Below are 19,806 nucleotides of genomic sequence, written 5' to 3' on the forward strand. Positions count from 1 at the left end.
TGAGGAACAAAGTGAATATGACAGTTCACCAACTAAATGTCCCCTGTATAATATGGAGAGTGAATAATGCCAAATTACATTAGACTTATAAAATTTAAGTGTCATTACTTCAGTGTTTTTTTTACAACTGAAAATAAATTAGTAAAAACAAATTAAATGTGCCTCAATTAAATGATTTCATTTTTTAAAAGTACATAGTTATTTCATAAATATATTCCTGCGCTGAAGCACATCATGAATTATTTAAATTGTCAACTTGACCCATTAAACTCCCAACGACTAAGGAGTTCAAACAGCAAATCAACAGCAAGAGACAAAACTTTCACATTTGTTATGTCTCGAAGGTCAATATATTTGCTGAAAAGTGCAGAAATAACTCCAATAATAAAAATAACTTCAAAAATAACTGGTTTATATTTGAAGTTTATAAGATAAACTTTAAATATTCATACATTTATAAAAAAAAATGTGTGGGGAAAAATAGTATTTTTTAGAAAAATTTGATTATTAAATCACACTAAACTTTTGTTTTAGTTCAGTTAGAAAAAAAAGTACTTTTTGTTAAATTGAGATTTTTAAGCAAATTTGCATTACTTTCAATAAATTTTTAAATTTACGTAAGATTACTATGCCTTTTAATAATTTTAGAAAATTCAGATAATGAGGACGTAATGTTTTGTAAGTATCTGATAGGAACATTTGAATTAAATGGAAGACGAAGTGATCATATTTTAAGGCAACAGCTCAAACATACTTTTTCTTTGTGCGACATTATGGCAGAATCAAAAGAAACCAAGCAATATTTTAATGGACAGACTTGTGAAGCTCAGCACAACTTACTTATACTGGGTTTAATTTCCTGATGGCTGACTGCGCCACAATCATCTGTTCCAACATGTACATATAAAAATCATAAAAATGTCCAGGCGTCAAAACATTTAGGAAAGAAACAGGTCTTATTTACCAGAAATTAACATCAGAAATCTGCGTAAACCATCGAATACAAGCCAAAAAATATCAAGATGCTGACTGGATTTAACCCATTAAATAGTTTTTCTGTTGTTTTCTTTTTTTTTTTCATTTTCAATGATCCAGCAAGCCTGTTGCTTGTAGCTTAAATAAGTTTTGCATTATTTTATTAACCCTGAGCTCACACTATTTGCATCTGACATTACTGCTGCTATACGTCTACTTTGATCCGCTTATCCTGCTATTTTAAGGTACATTTTCAGCTGTCATATTGTAGTAGGCAACATGCAGGGAGTTGAAAATTGATTTAGTTTTCCATTACGCAGCACATATTTCTTCAACACAGATTAGCCGCAAACATGCCTTACTGGCCTACATCTTTAAGAAAACACCGCTGCTTTTGTGAGCTACAGCTAAACTTTGTTTTTTTGGCAGTCACTGTTCACTGAAGTTTAGCAAAGGAATGCTTAAGGGATGCTGATTGCACTAAAGGGTCGGAAAGAGACGACAAACACAAAATCCATGTTTCTGCTGTCCAACTGTGGATGCTGCGATACATCATGAACTGCATCAGTTTACGATACACTGCTGGTGGTGATGCAGCCTGCAGGAGAAGAATGGCTATGAGATTTAGCAGAATGGAAGATTAATACTGTACTGAGTTTTAATTTGGATGTACATTAATTATCAATTTGTAGTCAGCCATTGCACAGATAATTACAAGTTACCTCAACCTCTTTGTTAATCAAAATCAAAGAGGCTGCATCTCTACATACGCAAAACGCCAGTGAGACACCGACTGGTCTTACAGTGGTAGCTAGTACCACTTTAGCATTTCGTGAAAAACCAAACATGAATATTGAAGTATTTGTTCTCTTTTTTAAAAAAATTACTGGTCATGTTTTGTTTTTGTTTGTTCTTTTTTGCAGAACCATTTAGTAGAACATAATGTCTGAAATTAACACCCCTCTTTTTGATATGGTGGAAGTGAACTAAAGAAAAAAAGTCAGGGTAGCAAACAGAACCTGTAGGATGTGGAACAAGTATACATCAAAATTACCATCCCACACAGAAAAGCCATACAGCTTTCTAAAATTTTAATTGAAAATTATATTAAATGTAAAATTTTACTAGGAAAATTACAATAGATTCAATGGTTGGTGCAAAGGCTGCTTCGTCTAAACCAGTGAAAATATGCGGTACAATTAAATGACTCAAGACTAGCCTCATGTAAATGATTGTTGAAAGGAAGCCTTAAGCACATATATATTTCATATTGTGATACATGGTAGTGGCAGCACCATGCCATGGGGATGCATCTTCTTAAGTGCAGGGAAAAGATGGACTGAGTTGTTGAAAGATTTGAGACGAGGGTGGAGGAAAATTGGGCAAAAATGTCATCCTCTAGATCTGTAAGGAGGGTAGAGAGATGCACTGAAAAAACAGTTTCACAAAAGACTGAATCAGGAAACCTTTTCAGATTCTGTATGTTTGTGCTGTCCAACTGCAGAAATATGCAGTTGGACAGCATTCTACCCTCACTGTGTAGCGGTATAATGTTAAACCATGCATTATTTGCCTTCCATTCCCAATTGTGCATTCATCTACTGCAGGGATGATCCAGTCCAGGCGTATCCTGCAATTTTTAGATGCATCCTCTTCTCCAACTACCTGGAAGAAACGAACGGCTTGCTACAATGCCTCTGCACAGCTGAATGCTATGCTGATGAGGTAATTCAGTCCCTTAATTCAGGTGTTGGAAAAGAGATGCAGCTGAAAGTTGCAGGTCAGCAGAACTTGAGGGCTGGATTTGGGCACCCCTGGTATGTTAGAAAAAGTCTGAACAAAATACAAAAAAATAAATAAATAAAAAGAACTTTTTTAACTTGCTACTCTAAGACATTGTCTTAGATATGCTGTGATGGTTGAAGGCCTTGATATCTCTATACAGCACCAGGTTAGTAGAATTATTCACTTTAAGCAATGTGGTTGCAAGCTGTAGTTTCATTACTGAGGAATAAATGTGAGCGTTTTCGCATTTAATTCAAGTCAAGAAAGCAAAGTACTTCCCCAAATCTCATATTCATATTTTTTCTGTACTGCTGTGAGCTCTTATAATCCACTTTATTGTATTTGTTCTCTGACCTTGCTGCTAAACTAAATCAAAGTCGGTCAAAACGTCCCAGCCTAAATAATAAAAGTGAGGCCCATTTTTATAAGACTGCAATGAAGTCAGACTGCAGAGTCCCACACATTGTGTCTCCCTCTGCCATTAGGAAGTCTGAGAACAGAAAGAAAAGAACATGTAGATTCTTAGTCACCTTTGATTTATTCTTCTTGTCGCTTAAAATATTACATTATCCATTCGTTGCTTTTTTTTTTTTTTTAAATGACAGAACCCTTTGTGTCCCTGAAGTACAGCAGCCCCCAAAATCCATTTCACCCTTTAAATACCTCCTTCATTGTCTGAGAACTCCCTCTGTAACGAGCACAATAGGTTTATCTGTTAAATTCACAATGGCCCAAATTCCTTTCGCAATTATGTGCCAAAATATAATTACTGTGGACTAAGCACACTGCAAATAAGCCATGAAGCAAAGTAACCTGCATCATTACCATAATAAAGAAAATCAGCCATCGGTAACAGTGACAGTTAATCGAGTTAGACCATTTCCTGGAACCTTTCCTCAAATGAGTTACTGAGGAAAAAAGAAATATTCTAATATGGCACGAATGAACCTTTGACATTGTAATTTCAGAGTTTCTCACTTTGCTCCAAACTGTTTCCAGTTGGTGATGACAGCTTCTGTCAGCAGCGGATGATCTATGCAGAGTTTATTCCCCTGTAAGTAGGAACAGTCATGCAGACGTTGTGGTGGGTTGATCCTCAAGTGAAGCGTGTAAACTGTTGGCCCACCAGAAGCAGATCCAGCATCTGTGAGTCACTCGGCTGGCGGATGAATGTGAGAGTCTAATAAGATGTCCTGTGGTCAAGGACAAAAATCTACACCCGAATGGTTCATCAACACATATATTCGGAACGCTGTTTAACACATTTAAACATCTTTTACAACATGGACGTGTTTTTGAAGTCAAGCTGTTGAGTGAATTTGACAGATAAACCTCGTTTGAATCGGGTTTTTCAAAGCAATAAAAAAAGGATCTACACATTTTAAACTGTAATTTACTTCTTTTGCATCATTGGGGGGGTTAGAAAACTCAGCTAAAGGGATCGCTTCAAAGACAAATGTCCTTTAAGTGGCTTGGGTTGGTCTATGCTTCAGCGGTGGTTGGAAAAACTCTCACAAACAGAGTTTTGGTGTGGAGAGATTTTACCGATGATTCAGCAGGCAGTTCTGGAAAAAAAAAAAAAGAACAAATATCCATATATTACATTCATACTTGGAAACATTGTTGTTTTTGTAGGACTTGGCGAGATGGGTCAAAAATAAAAGATCTTTTTTACCCATACAAAATCCAATTTTCAATATTAATAAAAAAGAAAATTATCTTTTGTTCGAAAAAAAGAAAAATACAAATGAAATAAAATATTTTCAAAAAATTGTTTTTATTTCAGTCATTCCTTCTGGCAAATGACCTGAATTCAAAGTTTGAAAAAAAAAAAATAAAATAAAATAAAGTAAACTTTACAAGCAGAAAATTGGATTAATTGATTAAAATTAAAATTGATTCATCACTCAGCCCTACTTTCAAGACAATGTAACATGACATGATCTCTTAAAAATGCTTTACAATTTCCAAAGCTTAAATTGAAAAATAGCTTTAGATCATGCATTAGCATGTAGTGCTGCACAATACGTTTGGAAAATATGATCAGCATTTGTTGAAAGGAAGCCTTAAATGACAATTTCACATAGAATATTTGTTGGCTGTTATGTTCCAAGTATCATAAAAACACACTTTTCTTGGCAATGCAACATTCAGCTTGACGGATAGAGCCTCTCCGACAGGTGAGATTAAAAAGTCACATCTAGTGACTGAAGTGAGGTAAATGTTGATTATGAATAGGTGCTTTCCTTCAATCTTTACTTAGTAAAACATGTGCAGCTCCTGCTACGATGTTTTAAATAAATGTATTCAACTAACTTTAATAATTCAGAAGATGGAACTTTAGTCCGCTAGATATAATTCAGACACCGCAGGTCCTTTTCTTTTGCTGATTTTAATTTGGAAGTGAAGTTTAAGCTCACAGACAAAAAAGTTGTTGCAGCCTAAAGTGATGCAGCATAATCAGAATGTGAGCAAAATTTAAAGTTTAAAAGTATAGGCTGTTGAAAATGGCTGTGTCCACTGCACTGTGAGCATTCTGCTGCTCAACTGTTTGAGATATTTTAGAGCTAAGACAAACAAAATGCACAATAGGCATTCCAGTATTTTGTGCAAGAGCATTACAAGTTACTGAGGAACATTTACAATCTAGAAAACGCACCAAGAAACTGCTGCTACAACTAACTCCACGTAAAACAGCTGCAGTCACCATTGAATGTTGTCGTCTCCCTAAAATAGTTGAGTTTTGTTTTATGGTTATTGTCAATTTTGCTTTGAACATTACCACTGGTAAGATGGTGGTCCAGGTAGAGTTTGATGCGTCTGCCGCGGAGGCCGAAAAGCTTGGCAGCCTCAGAGAGCAGACTGGAGTGGTCGAGCTCATTCCGACCAACTGGGTTCACCAGCAAGAGGGTGCCAGCATCTCCAGCCTGGCACTCTAAACCAGAGAGAAAGCGCGATGTGAGTAACACACCACAGTCACAAATTTGTAATCAACCAAATCAGTGGGAAAGAAAGACCAAGAGAAACAGTGAAAGGGACTAAACATGGAGAAAAGAATGAAAATTTGCATATTTACATTCAAAGACTGTATTTTATTAGCTGCATAGTAGCTGGACACCTTTTGTAAAAACCTGTCCAAAGTTACAGTTTATTAATAAACTGAAATGAATAACTGGAGGATTTTGGGGTGATGAATCAAAACATAGATGCCACTGGTATATTTACACAGTTTTATCTTTCTAACGTTACTTCGCCAACACTCTGACAGAACTGTGCAGGGACAAAAATATAGATTTGTTTTAGCTGCTTCTGCAACTGAAATCAAAGAGCATCAATCTTCCAAAGTTCCTGAGATCCAGAGCAAGTCAGAAAACCAAAAAATGTCAAAGTATCATTTTAAAGTCAGGAGATGTTTAAAATATGAATGTGGCACCTTTAATAAAACATCTCAACCTTGCCAAAGCTTTCCAAAGCATAAGAGCTTACATTAAAGTGTTGAGTCACTGGGAAAATGAATCAGGAAGAAACTATCAGCTCTTATTCAGCCGTAAGTTATGTAATATAATAAATAAATAAAAGCTCTAATGGCTTCTGATTATAATAACACATTTAGCAAATAATCGCACAGATTTGTTGATTATAATTACAAAACGCATGCCTTATTCATCAACAAAAGCAAACCCAACGCGTTTCTCACCAGCCGGCACTGCGTTCCACAGTAACAGGTTTACATAGGGACACAGCAGGGTGTCGGCGGTGGGCACGGCGCCGGGAGGGGAGGGGCCTGAAGTCACCAACAACGTTTTGCCACTGTAGGCCTGGAGGTCCGCGCTGCTGGTCAATTCTGCAAAAACACAGAGAAGGAAATATCAGCAAAGGAATGTCCCTGTGGGTTTTATCTGAATTGGAAAAGACGAATCGATCCACAGCTTTTATACGCATTCTTGTTTATTTATGCACAGAAATATAAATGTAGTTTGTGAAGATTAGCTGTACCTCACAAAGTATCTCCACCTCATTAATAAGAACAGATTTGTGAAGTGCTTTGCTAATACTGAGTTCAGAATACAATTGGTTGCACTTCATTTTCATAAAGGGACAGAACAGCCAAACTTAAAACTATGCTCAATAAGTAGGAACCATTCTTTGTTGGTCTAACACATAAAATATCAAAAACACACTTATGTTTGCCGGGGTTTTTGAAAACAGGTTTTGTCAGCTCCAGTGGCCTCTTCTTGACAGTTGTAATATATGAAAGTGGGTTGTGAGAAAAGGGGGAAGACATGTAGCAAAGCCAGGATGGGACTCAAACCTCTAACAGCCAACATCGAGGGCTGAGTAAAGGTCTGATTTAATTTGGATTATCCTCTCACCTAACCTAACCCAGCCTTAGTTTCTATTCTGAAAAGTGTCATTTTTCTCAACATTCATTAGGCATTTTATGAAATTTTTTTGTATCATTTCCTTCAGTATTTCAAGTTATTCAGGGCTCTAGCCCTGAATAACTGTGTTTGACTGGATTATCCTGTGTTTGACTGGATTATCAAACACAGGCAATACACTGAAATTGTGCCATTCCTGGGTTTAGATGTGGTTATACATTTATTTGGACTTTGATCACTATAGATTCTGATGATTAACGGATAAAGATAAATGAGGGGAGTGTTAAAAGGAGATGGTAATGGAGGAATGATTGTTCACAACCCTAACGGTTTGAATTTATAATGCTTTTATTCTTTGTTATAGTTGTATTTCTTGTTTTTACTACTTTTTTTTTTTTTAACCAAGGTTTTTAACTTGTGTGCGTTTGTGTACTTTTTATTCTCTGGCCAGTGTTTATTTCCCGTTAAATTTTATTGTACAGCACTGTGGCCAGCCCTGTTATTTTTCAAAGTGCTTCATAAATAAAGAGGTATGGTATGGGAAATGCAGGTAGGATATATATGTGTTTGAGTATCTGAAACATTTCTCACCGCTTTGATCGCTGAAGAATCTGAGCTGGGTGTTATTGATTCCAAAGATGCTGCTGCACACTTTCCTCAGTTTGTCCAAGTCTAGTCTGTTATCCCCTCTGGGATTCTCCAGCAACACTACGCCCTCTGAAGAACAAAAAGCACAGCCACGCTGGATTATCAAACATAGGCACCACACTGAAATTGTGCCATACATGCAAGGCCGCTGAAAATCAGAGGGATGTTAAATATTCAAAAGCGAATTGAAATTTGCTTGGAATCATCAGCCGTTTTGTTTGTTTTATGCTACCTTGTTCTTTGTTGTCGACTTTCACTCTGAGGTTAATGTATGCACAAACTGGTCCGTTTGGTTTCGTTTGCGAGAGCGAAGATCCTTTTACTATTGTGAACTCCAAGTCAGAGCCCTTCAGCTGCAAAATCCAAATAAAAGTTTAACTAAAGCAACAAAAAAGATGTTTTCAACTATAATTCATCACCGATATAAAAAATTGCAATAAAATGTTGAAAGATGTGTAACAAAATAAAAGGTTTTATCTATTCAAGAATTAAATGAGCCTGAATCAAAGGAATCAAATCAGTCATTTAAAAAAAACACAGTATAGTCACTTAAAAAAACAGTAATTAATCAGGAAAATGTTGAAGACGCAGGTATGAATCCATACCTGCGTCTTCTCCTCGATGATGACGCTGGCAGTTTTTGGGACAGGGAAGGGCAGGAGCGGAGCCTTGGTGGTAGCCAGAATGAAGTCAGTGTGAGCCTCAATCACAGATCCCAAGTACTCCCCCTCTGGCTGGCAGCGGTAGTACACCAATATGTCATCTGATGGTACCAAATGTGCCTAATGCAGGACAGTGAGGAAAATTACAAAGTGTGTAAGTAAGAGCACAACATAAAGCATAGGTTTTGTTTTTGTATTGTTACCACTGAGTTTAGAAACATGAGGGAAGGCAATTATAAGGACATATGTCTGCTAAAAGCACCGTCTGAATGGCACTTCAACTAACTGTACTAAAAACAAATCATTTTTCATGCAGAAAACATTTGCCTGAAAGGAAAGGAGGCAAGGGTAAACGAAACGGACGGCCAACAAGATAAATAAACGAAGGTTTGGGAATACAAAGGAGAAAGCAATGCAGGAACAAATCAAGACAGAAAGGAACACCGGGGCATTTTTGCTGGATGAAAGCCCATCTGCTTTGGCATCACTTGCTGCCGGCTCCAGCTAACCTTGACATATTCAAACACATTGATCCCATTCTAATCTACAGTATGCAGCTGTGCACATCTGCACGCCGGCGTACACACTGACTGACGGAAGCGAGTGCACGCGCTTGGAAACACACCTCTGCTGTAGCGTGCAGCTCAAGGGCAGGAGAAGCAAGATACAAAGCAGCAGTCAATCAATGGGGGAAAAGTTTTATAGGTTTTCCCTGGACAAGGTCCTCCACCTGATTAAATTCGTACTCGGAGTGCGTCAGATCAAGGAAACGTTGACCCCTGTTTCACAGCCCAAACGCACCAACAAACTACAAGATGTACCAGAACTGCTAAAAAATTAATTCCCATCCACAGGGTGGAAAATTCCTGACAGGTCTCTGTTTGAAATAACTGGAGGAATTTAGGCTGGCCGGGCGCCAGCGCACAACGCTACTATAGGGGGACGGAAAAAACTGCTCGTTTCTTGTGACAAAGCAGCACTGTTGGCTAATCCGTCTTTACTCCCCACACCACTTCAAAAGCCCCAATGTGAGAATCTGAAAGGGGCCAGACTGTAATTAAGCTTCTATTAAGCCTGCCTTATGATGGAGAAACCTCTAACTGTGACGCTGTAGTGGAAAGATTTCCAAACCGCCCTGATAATAGAGTGGGACATAAAGAGGAAGGGAGGGGTGATTAAAGGTGGAGAAAAACTTAGATAAAATGTTTCAGCGATTTTATTACTGTACAGCTGCAGGAATAAGGATTAGAATGGCAAGTTCTTTGGAAAAAACAGGATGTCATGTTCTGAATAAATATTTTTATTTAAAGATCTAATTAAAAAAAAAAACTAAAAACCTCCAGAGTCCTCAGCCTCCAAAGAAACACAGTGACCCTTCCAACTGTGACCCCAGCTATCAAACACTGGATCGCAGAATTCAGTACTAGTTTGTTATGTGTCAGCCCGGTTCGAGGAGCCGGTGGTGCTCCTGAAATAAACGCCCCACCTTCTTGCGTAGCTTCTGAATGCGGTTGATGACCTCTCTGGCAACGCCCTCGTCCACCATGGACTGGTCTGGGGTCACGTCCAACAGCACGAGCACCTGAAAGGCAGGAAGAGAAACACACAATCACAACCAATCACAAACCTCAAAGCTAACCCAACTGATGACAGAGAGATGCTGGATACAAAAAGCACTATTCATGATTTTTTTTTTGTTCCACTTTCACTCTTTCTGTAAGAGACTTTAATTAAATTGATAATTAGCAAAAAATACATTCTAAAAACAGGATTTAATGCTAAATCAGTCAGTTTAAATTTCTAAAAGTTTCATTTTACGATTGAAAGTGAAATCTAAAAACAAAAATTCAACATATTAACTATGTATACAGACATTACTATGATGGTTCCTAGTAGATACCTGAACATGAACCGTTTTGTTCCTGACAGGCGTAGCAGTACGATGAAAGTGCAGCATTCGTACAGCAGCTGTGATCAAATGCAAGTGTTTTTGGAGCAAATCTGGTTGCATCAAGTCTGCAAAGCTATGAATCAACACCTTCTGCTGCCATTTCTGCTGTGGAGTTATTTTATTTTCCAACATACTGGCTTTAACTGTTTGGGAAGATGACTGCTGCCTGTGCACCAAAATAAACTGAAAGGCTTTTTATCACTTTCACCGGGAGAGTGCAGTTTATTTCCCTCTGATCTAGTCGACAAACAATGACTACAGCGTCAAGTAAAAGAAAGCAAAGACACGATTAAATATTCAGTTACTTATAAACACATATTTAAGTGCAAATTATCTTGTTCCACTCAAAAGTAAATGACTCAATCTGCCCAAACAATGTTAAAACCAACCAGCCTTCTTCTACCTCTTCCAGGTCTCCATCTTCACATTTTCCATAAAGTAAAAAAAGATTTCAGATTTGTTTGAAACCTGACTACTTTTATAGAGGGGAAATCATTTCCTTTAAAATGCTGAGTAGTGATTTTCTAATTGTGTGTACCTGACTTGTTGATATGAGCCAAGCATTCTTTTGCTGCATCATCCCAAATTATCTTATAACAAACCACTTTCTGTTGTATTTGGTTGATAAACACATCGATTCAATTTAAATTGTGGTGAGTGCCTTCAAAGTGTCAGATACTCGGCCGTGGATCGAGATAAATATTGCGTTGTCATAAACCAGGGTTACTCAACACTAGCTGCTAGAGTACGATGATTGAAAACATTTAGTTTCTGCATTCAGAATGTTTTAATAACACATGTTCATGCAAATGACGTATCAATTAAACTATTTTTTTAATCTGTTGCAATCTGTAATTTCTCCTAAAGATTCAAGAGAGGATGAGAACGTTACTTAACACTGACACAAAACCTACTGTGCTGACCTTTAAATGTTGACTTTAAGAGTTATGAATTTTTGCCGTTTCTGTAATGAGCAGAAATTGGTGCAGAGGCGGAATTTAAATTTTAGTTTCTGAATTAATTTTATTCATGCACAAAACTGCAGGAACTCGCCGTTTTAGACGGGAAAGTGGCAAAAACGTTTTATTCACCTTGTGATTTGAGTTTATTTTAGTAACAGCTCCCCAGGCTGCTTTTTATTCGGCGATTGAAAGGTTTTTATGTCAGGAGGTTAGAAAGGAGACACAACAAGAGGAAGCATTAATCTGTGGGTTATTCAAGCAGTCTCAGTATGGAAACTAAATTAAAGCAAAGAAAGCAAATGTTGGAGCTTATATGGTTCAATGAGTCATGTCGACTCCTTATCGTGGGAAGGAAGGAGAAATATAGGAGAGAAAAAGGAGACAGACAGATGACAGCAGGATAGTTTGTGTGAATGAGTGAATAAAGAGGAGAATTAAAAAGTCAGTTTAGTACATTGGTGATAAGGTGCATCTGTGTGCTGTGTATGCGGCTGGAGGAGCACCGACTAGAAAGGCCCTGTGGAAAAAGGCGCACTGCATGTCTCCATTTAGCCATGAAATGATTTCATACGTCGCACGCGGCAAAGAGACTTGAAGCCGTTTACAGAAACGGCAGATAGGTGCAGCAGCAGCAGAGCAGCAGCATCGCCTTTTAGATGAGTTACATTATGAGTCACAATACAAGATGACGGCAGGAGTGCAAGAGTATAAAAATGACACTCTGATCAACTCTGAAAATGAATACCGTGTTTTAATCAGAAGCCTACCTGAGCGTCAGAGTGAGCTTCATACTGTGCAGCAGAGTCAGAAGTCTGATCAAAAGTGTACATCAGCCGCAGGTCCTCCTCATGGAGCTCATGGCCGTCCACCACGATGGACCCTGTAAATTCAACCAGACAAAATCAACGCTGAACAAAAGCCAATAATACACACAATACCATCCTGAATCAATTAGGTTTGAAAGAAATCTTTAGTTAGATGCAGAACGAAACGTGCATGAAGTGTTGTAAGATGCATTTCCCCCTTTTTGAGATTCATTCAGTCTTTTTTTGTTTTTTTTTTTGTTTTTTTGGCCACATTGGTAAAATGATTAAATTAACTCTAGTACCACACAAAAACAACTCGAGTAAATACAGCATGCAGTTTTCTTTTTTTTAAAGAGGGAAAACCATAAAACCTAAAGTGATCCTACATGAAAGTATAATTGTCTCTCACAGCCTTAAGTTTGGTTTATGCTTGATGAATCTGTGACATCTGCACAGTGCCACATTATGTAATTTGAGCAACCACGCCTCTCCAAAAGGCCCAAAGGCTCGTTTTCAGTAATCATAAATGCAGATGTTGGTAAAAATTCCTTTCCAATAAAAACTACCATCTTAAAATTTTAGATCTGCTCATTAATTTCAGTAAGTACATCAACAGTTTTTCTTTGCATCAGATTATGAACTCACAGTGTTATTATTTTGAAAGTGAAAACCAGTAGGATTCTTTTCACTTACAAGTCTGGGCTTTAAAACAATGCGGAAAACTGTCTACCTGTAACACATCTCCATTTTGCCCATGGCAGCAATTGGTAATGTCTGTGTTCTCCCCTTTAAAGCATGGCCACGATTCTCTGTCCTTTTTACTTGTTAACCCCTGGAGGCTGGATGAAACAGTCTCCCAGTTTCTCTCTAATCGGAGATTTCCACACTTTGGTTTCCCGTGTCGCTCGCTGCTTCTTTGCCTTTTCAATCTTCTGCACTGACCCCTTTTCTTCTATCTTATCAGACATAATGGGATCAAAAGTACAGGTAAGGCAATAATAGCTACCAAGCGACGGTTATTCTTGTGAAACTGCTGCCCTCCTAAAATCTAGACTGGAACAAGTTTTAGAGCCATGAAACGTGAAATTAATGTTCTTTGAAAAGTTGAATGCAAGTTACCTTCAACAGTTTTATTTCCTTTAGGTATTTTAAATAATACAGTAAAACATTTTTGTTCATAAGGCATTATTCAGTTTTTCTACATGAACTTTAAAGCTAAAAAACAAAAAAATCTTTCTTGTGCTTCGACTTGGTGGAACTACAAATATTTCCATCTTTAGGTTTCTTCTTGCCAACATTTTCTTCCATGCCGTATGAGGTCCATCCCTCCCTGTTTTTTCCCTCCAGTTGGCCTGACTTCAAACATGCAAGTGATTGGAAATCTGAAGTTCCCACAGCCCAGCTGACCTCTGCCGTTTCGCTCTCCAGAGACTCTGGGGGCTCTCCTCGTCTTTCTATAATTGGAGAGACAAGATACCTTGACCTGCTTTGATCCCAACTCGGGTACTGATTGCAGTCTAGGGATAAACCGGCTCTGTGTGTCTGCAGGTTACAGACGCTTACAGCAAGAATTTGTTGTTTACACTGACTGCTTTGTTGCTCTTAAAATGCTCATTATTTGATAAGCAACTGATTAAGAAAAGAATTTGACATCTGCCCATCTGTTTTTGATGGTAAAATATCAACAAGAAAAATCCTTTTTAGAGCCAGTCGAATGTAAAAGTGAGGAATGTTATCTATGGAAACCACAAAATGGCCATAAGGTCTTTACCCCCCATTGGCAACTATCTCTATCAAAAGGCTTTAACTCATTATCTGCATTAATAAAAATGGTAAACAGGCTTTACCACTGATGTACCGGACATGTACTACGATTAACAGCCCTCATTTGTTTTTATTCCCCATTCATTTTATTAATGGATGACAACATGATGTAGACTAAAGTTTTCACTGAAATGTTTATATTAATATATATATATATATATATATATATATATATATATATATATATATATATATATATATATATATACACACACACACACACATAACATAGTAGTAGTTTGGAAAAAGATGGTAAACTCTACTGAGTCCCTGGACATTTTGTTTTGTTTCATTATTTTAGCTATGTTATTTTATTTTAGCCAAGATTTGTATTTTGGGGACTTTCTTTATTTTTGTTGTTGTTGCTTTGAGTTCGATGTGAACAGACAATCTCTTCACATAACTCAGGTCTGGAAAAGCTGGGGAAGCTTGAGCTTAAAACAATCAAATCTTCATCACTCTGCTCGGGAAAGAGAAGTGTAAAAGGATGACAAAACTGAGATGCATTCAAACTGTTTAAACATTTATGGCATTAAAAGTCAGTGGCGTTTCTGCCCAGTTGTACCTGTTTTCTGGAAGGCCTCTAGCTGTTCACTGGTGAGCTCCTTGATGGAAGCAGTCACGGCTTTGAAGGCCCCCTTTAATCTCTTGCCCAGCACCATGTGGTCGGGCTCGGCTCGCAGGCGGATCCCGTACTTGTCCTTGTCGGTTGAAAGTGTCAACTGTCGCACATTAAGCTCCTGCGGGAATAAGAGAAAAACAGTCACAGGCTATGTCTTCCCAAAATGTACAGTCGCTGTGTCCTGGGATGCCCGCAGAGATAATTAAAACTAAATAGGAAACTGTGGGAGAAATATGTTTTTATATCAAATAAAAGCAACTAAATTTAACAGAAAACACGAGAAAACTGAACTGAACATGAAAATCTCAGTAATCTATCTTACCTTGGGCCCAAAGGTCAAAGTTGAGACAAAATTGATCAAGACAGGTCATTAAGTCAAACAGTAAATGAGCCATAAAACTCCAATAAGCCAATCCTCTTCAGTCAATATTTTACCATTTAGCCAAAAGGAAGAGAAATCTGTGATAAAATTGTATCCAGTGGCGCAACAGAGATACTAAATATAACCAGACTGACAGGCCTTCATCCCCTCCTCCTTTCAGTCAATCACCCTGTTCAGGTTGAGGCTGAGCTCTGGCATTGTTAACTTTCTGACAGCGAGCACAGCGAGTACTGCAGTGGGCTGAGTGGAAGCGTTAAAGGCAGTGTGGGTTTAAAAACCTGGGCAGAACTCAGTCCAGGCACCCATTTCACAAAAATAACACATTTTTATTTAGGGGATAAATATGGATTTGTGTGTGTGATGACTTAGACGGTGGCAGTTTACAGTATACCGGTGCATCACACTGAGCCGAGGCTTCTGTCAGCACAAATGGTGACTCATCTGATATTCGAAAGAGCATCTCCAGCTCACTGGAGACTGGAGCCATCAGTGGAGACACCAACAGGCATGTCAGGGAAGGAAAGCTGAGCCAAGCTAAAATCAGATGCAAGAACAGCAAGTGCCATTTTGTGCCTGACCTCTTCCTTCGCAAAGCTGGCACACTGCAAACAAATGTGCTTTTGGACAGAGGATAAAAGGAAAATGCAATAATTGCCATGAAGAATTTAAAAGAGCAACACTATGTCTTGCATTTTGTAGCCAACGAAATGTGAAAAGTTTTCTAAACAAAATGCACCTACTATGTGCAGTGTCAGAAACCTATAAAATACGGCAAGAAGAGGCCCTGAGACACCAGATGGTGTTGCTCCAACAACAACACTCTTCAGTATGGACACTGATACTGAGTGAAGACGATTAAAATATACCTACTTTCAGCATCAATGAAAGGTTTGAAAATTAAACAGGAATTTAAATTACAAATCTATTTATAAAGAAAAATTGTTTGAAGACATTTGCATTTTTGGGATATCTACAGTTCATTAAAAAGCAAGACTTTCATCAGATAAACCTAGTGGCTGAACTTTGTTCAGCAATGTTGCTCTCCTGCACCTTTTTAACGTGTCTGTCTCCGTCTGTCATGGGACACGCAAGTAAGGATCTAAACTTAGAGCAAAAAGTACAAAAACACTGGTTGGCTTTGTTGCAGCGATGCTTTTTGGTAATTTATTGTTATTGTGAAGGGTGATGCAGATGTGCGGGTTTGGAAAATCCTGATAAAACAGGTGAGTATCAGTTTTTAGAGTCAGCTTATCTGACATCTAAATAAAAAGCCTTTTGATTAAATGCAGTTTACTCCAGTCTACACACAGTGGTTCTACAACCAGCATGTGTGACAAGTACTAAAGATGCGATAGTTAGTGTTGCTGCTGAATACAGTGAACACATCAACACTCACATTACCACAAATGTTTTAATAAAAAAAACTACTCAGTGTGTGTGTCAGCACTAAGTATTTAAATAACTATTTTCCAAGACATCCCCTTTGTCCTCCCTTCTCCACTCAACAGACTACAAATTTCAGTGATGGCAGAGTGCAGACGCAGCATGTAAAGTTACGCTCCCTCTGATGTTCATCATTACTCCACCGCTTCTGGAAAGTGAACATGTTTCTCAGGATGTTTTCTTCAAACTGTATGTTTAAGAGCGCTGACGAAAGGGATGTAATTCATCGAGGTGCTCAAAGTTTACAGCGTTTACTCACTTCAAGGATGTATTTCTCCAAAGACTGGATGTCTTTTAGAGCCTCTGGGTCCTGGTGGATGACTACCACCTCCTTCAATGGATACTGAAACGCACAAAGGAAAAGCAGATGTTAATAGCTGATGAACCAGCTTAACCAAATATATTTTACTAGGATTTAATGTGATAAACTAATGTAAAGCGGTGATTAATTATGAAGCGGAAGGAGAATTATACATACATTTAATCTATACTTACATAAATATCTGACTGTGACATTTATTTGTATTTATTCCCCATAAACATCCGTTTGGGGCAACTACCTGCTTTGTTCATTGAACTGAAATTTTTGGTCAGATTGGACAGAGTGCATCTTTAAATATTAATGTTGAAATACACATATTCTCACTTTCACAGCATTTTTCAGCGTTCTGTAATCACTTCCACATCTACCTTGCATTCAGTTCCAGCCATCTTAAAATCATCAACTGTTGCATGATGCTGCCGCAACACTGTCCCACTAATTGGATGGTACATTTTATATGTCAGCATAAAAGCTCTTTTCTTTCAAAGTCCAAATTACCTTTGTTTTATCAGGTTGTCTTATTTATGCAAACTCAGACAGTAAACATATTTTAATCCTTTCAGTACATCTGGCTTATTTTATTTATACTTTTAGGCAGGTTCAGGATCAACATTGTTCTCCAAGTAACAATTCGTCTCACACAACAATGGAGAATTACTCAGATTCAGTAGGAATAAAAAATTGCATCATTGAGTCAACAATGAATCAAGGTTGGTTTTTTATCTTTAACCGCTTGATTACAGGAGTTTGACTACATCTCCATTAGTGGTGTGTAAAATGCAAGTGAATGGTGCTGTACCTTGACAGGAAGGGTCTTTCTGTCTCTAATCACTCTTCCCAGCTCAATCACAGACTGCATCTGAGAGACGGCACTCTCAATACGCTTGTCAATCAGATTGTCCCTAAAAACAGAGGGATAGGTAAAGAAAATCCTGATTATCATCATATTACAAACAATATAATATCTACCAAATCTTAGCAATAACGATGAGTGACTGCATTATATAACTTAAATCATTTCACACAATGTAATGCCTTTTCTTTTTTTATTTAGAACAAATACTTTATTTACCCCAAAGGGAAATTAATTATAATTATAATTGCTATCGTTCAAGCATTGTCAAAGAGTTGTTGAGGATGGTGATGCTGTGGACAGAAAGGATATCCAGCAGAAGTCAGTCTTGCAACGTCTCTGGTTTATACCTCTGACTCAAAGTTGTTGTTGGATGACAGTTTTGCGACTGTCAAGCTTATGATGATATTTTACAGTAAAATGTCCTGGATTGTTGGCGAATACTGCTAATCCACCCCATTTACTTTTGTCTTTAAATGTCTGCCGTGCCGTATGGTTAGAAAGCTGAGGAAATGGTTTGAACTTCCTCGTCTTCTCTTTGCTTTTCGGTCCTGCTCGGGACCCATGAAACCTTTTCTATTCCTCTGGGATTTTTGGGTTGGAGTTCAGGTATTTTGTGAGCTTTTGAGATGCTAATCAGCTGTGAAAACAAAACCTTGTTGCAACAGTTACCCATCGTAGCAACTGCATGAAAGTCAAAAAGAGCAAAAATACTTCTATATGCACAACATCCAAAACCAGAAGTAATAATTGATCAAAGGTGAAAATGCCTCAACCGACAAAAAAAAAAAGAACAAAAGACTACAAAAATAAATCAGAATGGCTGTAACAAAGGTACTCCAACATGCTACTACAATGAGCAGACCTTATAACCGAAACACCAACTAACCAGGCCCTTTTATGGTGCATCTTAGCTCCAATTAAAGTAAACAGTAACTAATAAATATAATAAGACAATATTAAAATATAACTTAGTCATATAATCTTTCTCAAGCGAGGACAAGAAAGTATTAAAGAAAAAAACAGATTGGCTAAAAATAGCCAATCATTTAATGAGATGACTAAGGAGTCATAGTTTCCCAACACCTGATTGGTGGCTGGGCCTTTAGAGGCGGGTCAAAATGGACCCATTTAGTATAACCAAGGACAAGAGGCTTTAATAGAGCTGCAGCATTAGAGGCTGTCCAAGTGACAGACGAGATTATATGAACCATTACACAAACTACTTTCCTTATGCAAAATCGAATAGATTTTTAATCATGCCAGAACTTTTTCTTTATAGTTCCAGATGATGTAATTAAATTTGGGCGATTAGAAATTCCTCCCAGGCATTTCAGAAAGGATCTGCCGCCAAGACATGCACTTCACTAAAGTAAATGAAGTGAAGGGAACAAAATCATATTTCATCAGAAAGATCCATTCTGCAGAGCAAACAATCAGGACAGCGTCGGTGTGGGAGAGTGCGGGTGTTTCTCGGTCTTTGCTGTGGGTGAACACAGACGACCTGACTGATGGCAGCAGTGAAGGACCACTCAGATCAAAGAACGTAGTAAAAATCAATCTATCAAAAAAAAAAAAGAAAGTTATTTTCACTGATTCAGACCTTAAACCTTGAAATAAGGTAGGTAACAGAATCAAAAGGTTCAAAAGCCCATAATTCAGCAAATTTTACGGTTATTTAGTGGCAGAAAAGCAAGGCTGGTGACTCTGGGAGAACCTGATTAGGCTGTAAATAAGCATTGGATATGTCCTCTGAGAACAGGGTCACAAACAGGACAAAGGTGGTGTGTTTCCTGCACAGGGCTGTGTGGTGGAGGACTTTTTATTTATGTATTTTCCAGACACATAGAGCCTTTTTATAGCACAGTGAAGTAACTATGTAAGATTCAGTCGTTCAAAAAATGCTGCATATCAAACATAACTTATAAGACGTTTGACTTTGCCCTGAAATTGGTCTCTTTAAGAAGCTTCTCTGTACAACACTTCGCCTTCAGTGCTTCTCATTATGCCATTTACAATCATTTTTAGGGGGGTTACACTGAGAAGTAATTTGTATGATAAGCTCAGCAAACACGCAGTTCCACCAGGTGTTTGCTAATTGCTGCTGGTTAGTCTGAAGAAGCTGAGTGGAAGGGTCGAGGGGGAGGGATGCTCTGAAGCTCAAAGGAGGAGCTTCGTGGGAGCGTTTA

At 38.0% G+C, this 19,806-nt stretch overlaps 1 protein-coding gene across 1 annotated transcript in view; it reads right to left on the reverse strand.

Annotated features, from left to right (window-relative positions):
* Positions 1 to 3,279: 3,279 nt before the first annotated feature.
* iars1 (isoleucyl-tRNA synthetase 1) overlaps positions 3,280 to 19,806 on the reverse strand; it is a 49,366-nt gene continuing 32,839 nt past the window's right edge. Inside the window, exons 24-34 of the mRNA XM_014975083.2 lie at positions 17,564 to 17,666; positions 16,702 to 16,785; positions 14,561 to 14,735; positions 12,133 to 12,245; positions 9,939 to 10,034; positions 8,396 to 8,572; positions 8,023 to 8,143; positions 7,734 to 7,859; positions 6,458 to 6,604; positions 5,543 to 5,695; positions 3,280 to 4,325 (exon numbers count right to left, since the gene is read on the reverse strand). Of these exons, the coding sequence (XP_014830569.2) occupies positions 4,243 to 4,325; positions 5,543 to 5,695; positions 6,458 to 6,604; positions 7,734 to 7,859; positions 8,023 to 8,143; positions 8,396 to 8,572; positions 9,939 to 10,034; positions 12,133 to 12,245; positions 14,561 to 14,735; positions 16,702 to 16,785; positions 17,564 to 17,666 (1,378 nt within the window). The 3' untranslated portion in view covers positions 3,280 to 4,242. The remainder of the gene's footprint in view (positions 4,326 to 5,542; positions 5,696 to 6,457; positions 6,605 to 7,733; positions 7,860 to 8,022; positions 8,144 to 8,395; positions 8,573 to 9,938; positions 10,035 to 12,132; positions 12,246 to 14,560; positions 14,736 to 16,701; positions 16,786 to 17,563; positions 17,667 to 19,806) is intronic.

Source organism: Poecilia mexicana, unplaced genomic scaffold (genome assembly GCF_051168715.1).
Source record: "Poecilia mexicana isolate PSO_F unplaced genomic scaffold, ASM5116871v1 scaffold_5, whole genome shotgun sequence".
In the NCBI taxonomy this organism is placed as follows: Eukaryota; Metazoa; Chordata; class Actinopteri; order Cyprinodontiformes; family Poeciliidae; genus Poecilia; species Poecilia mexicana.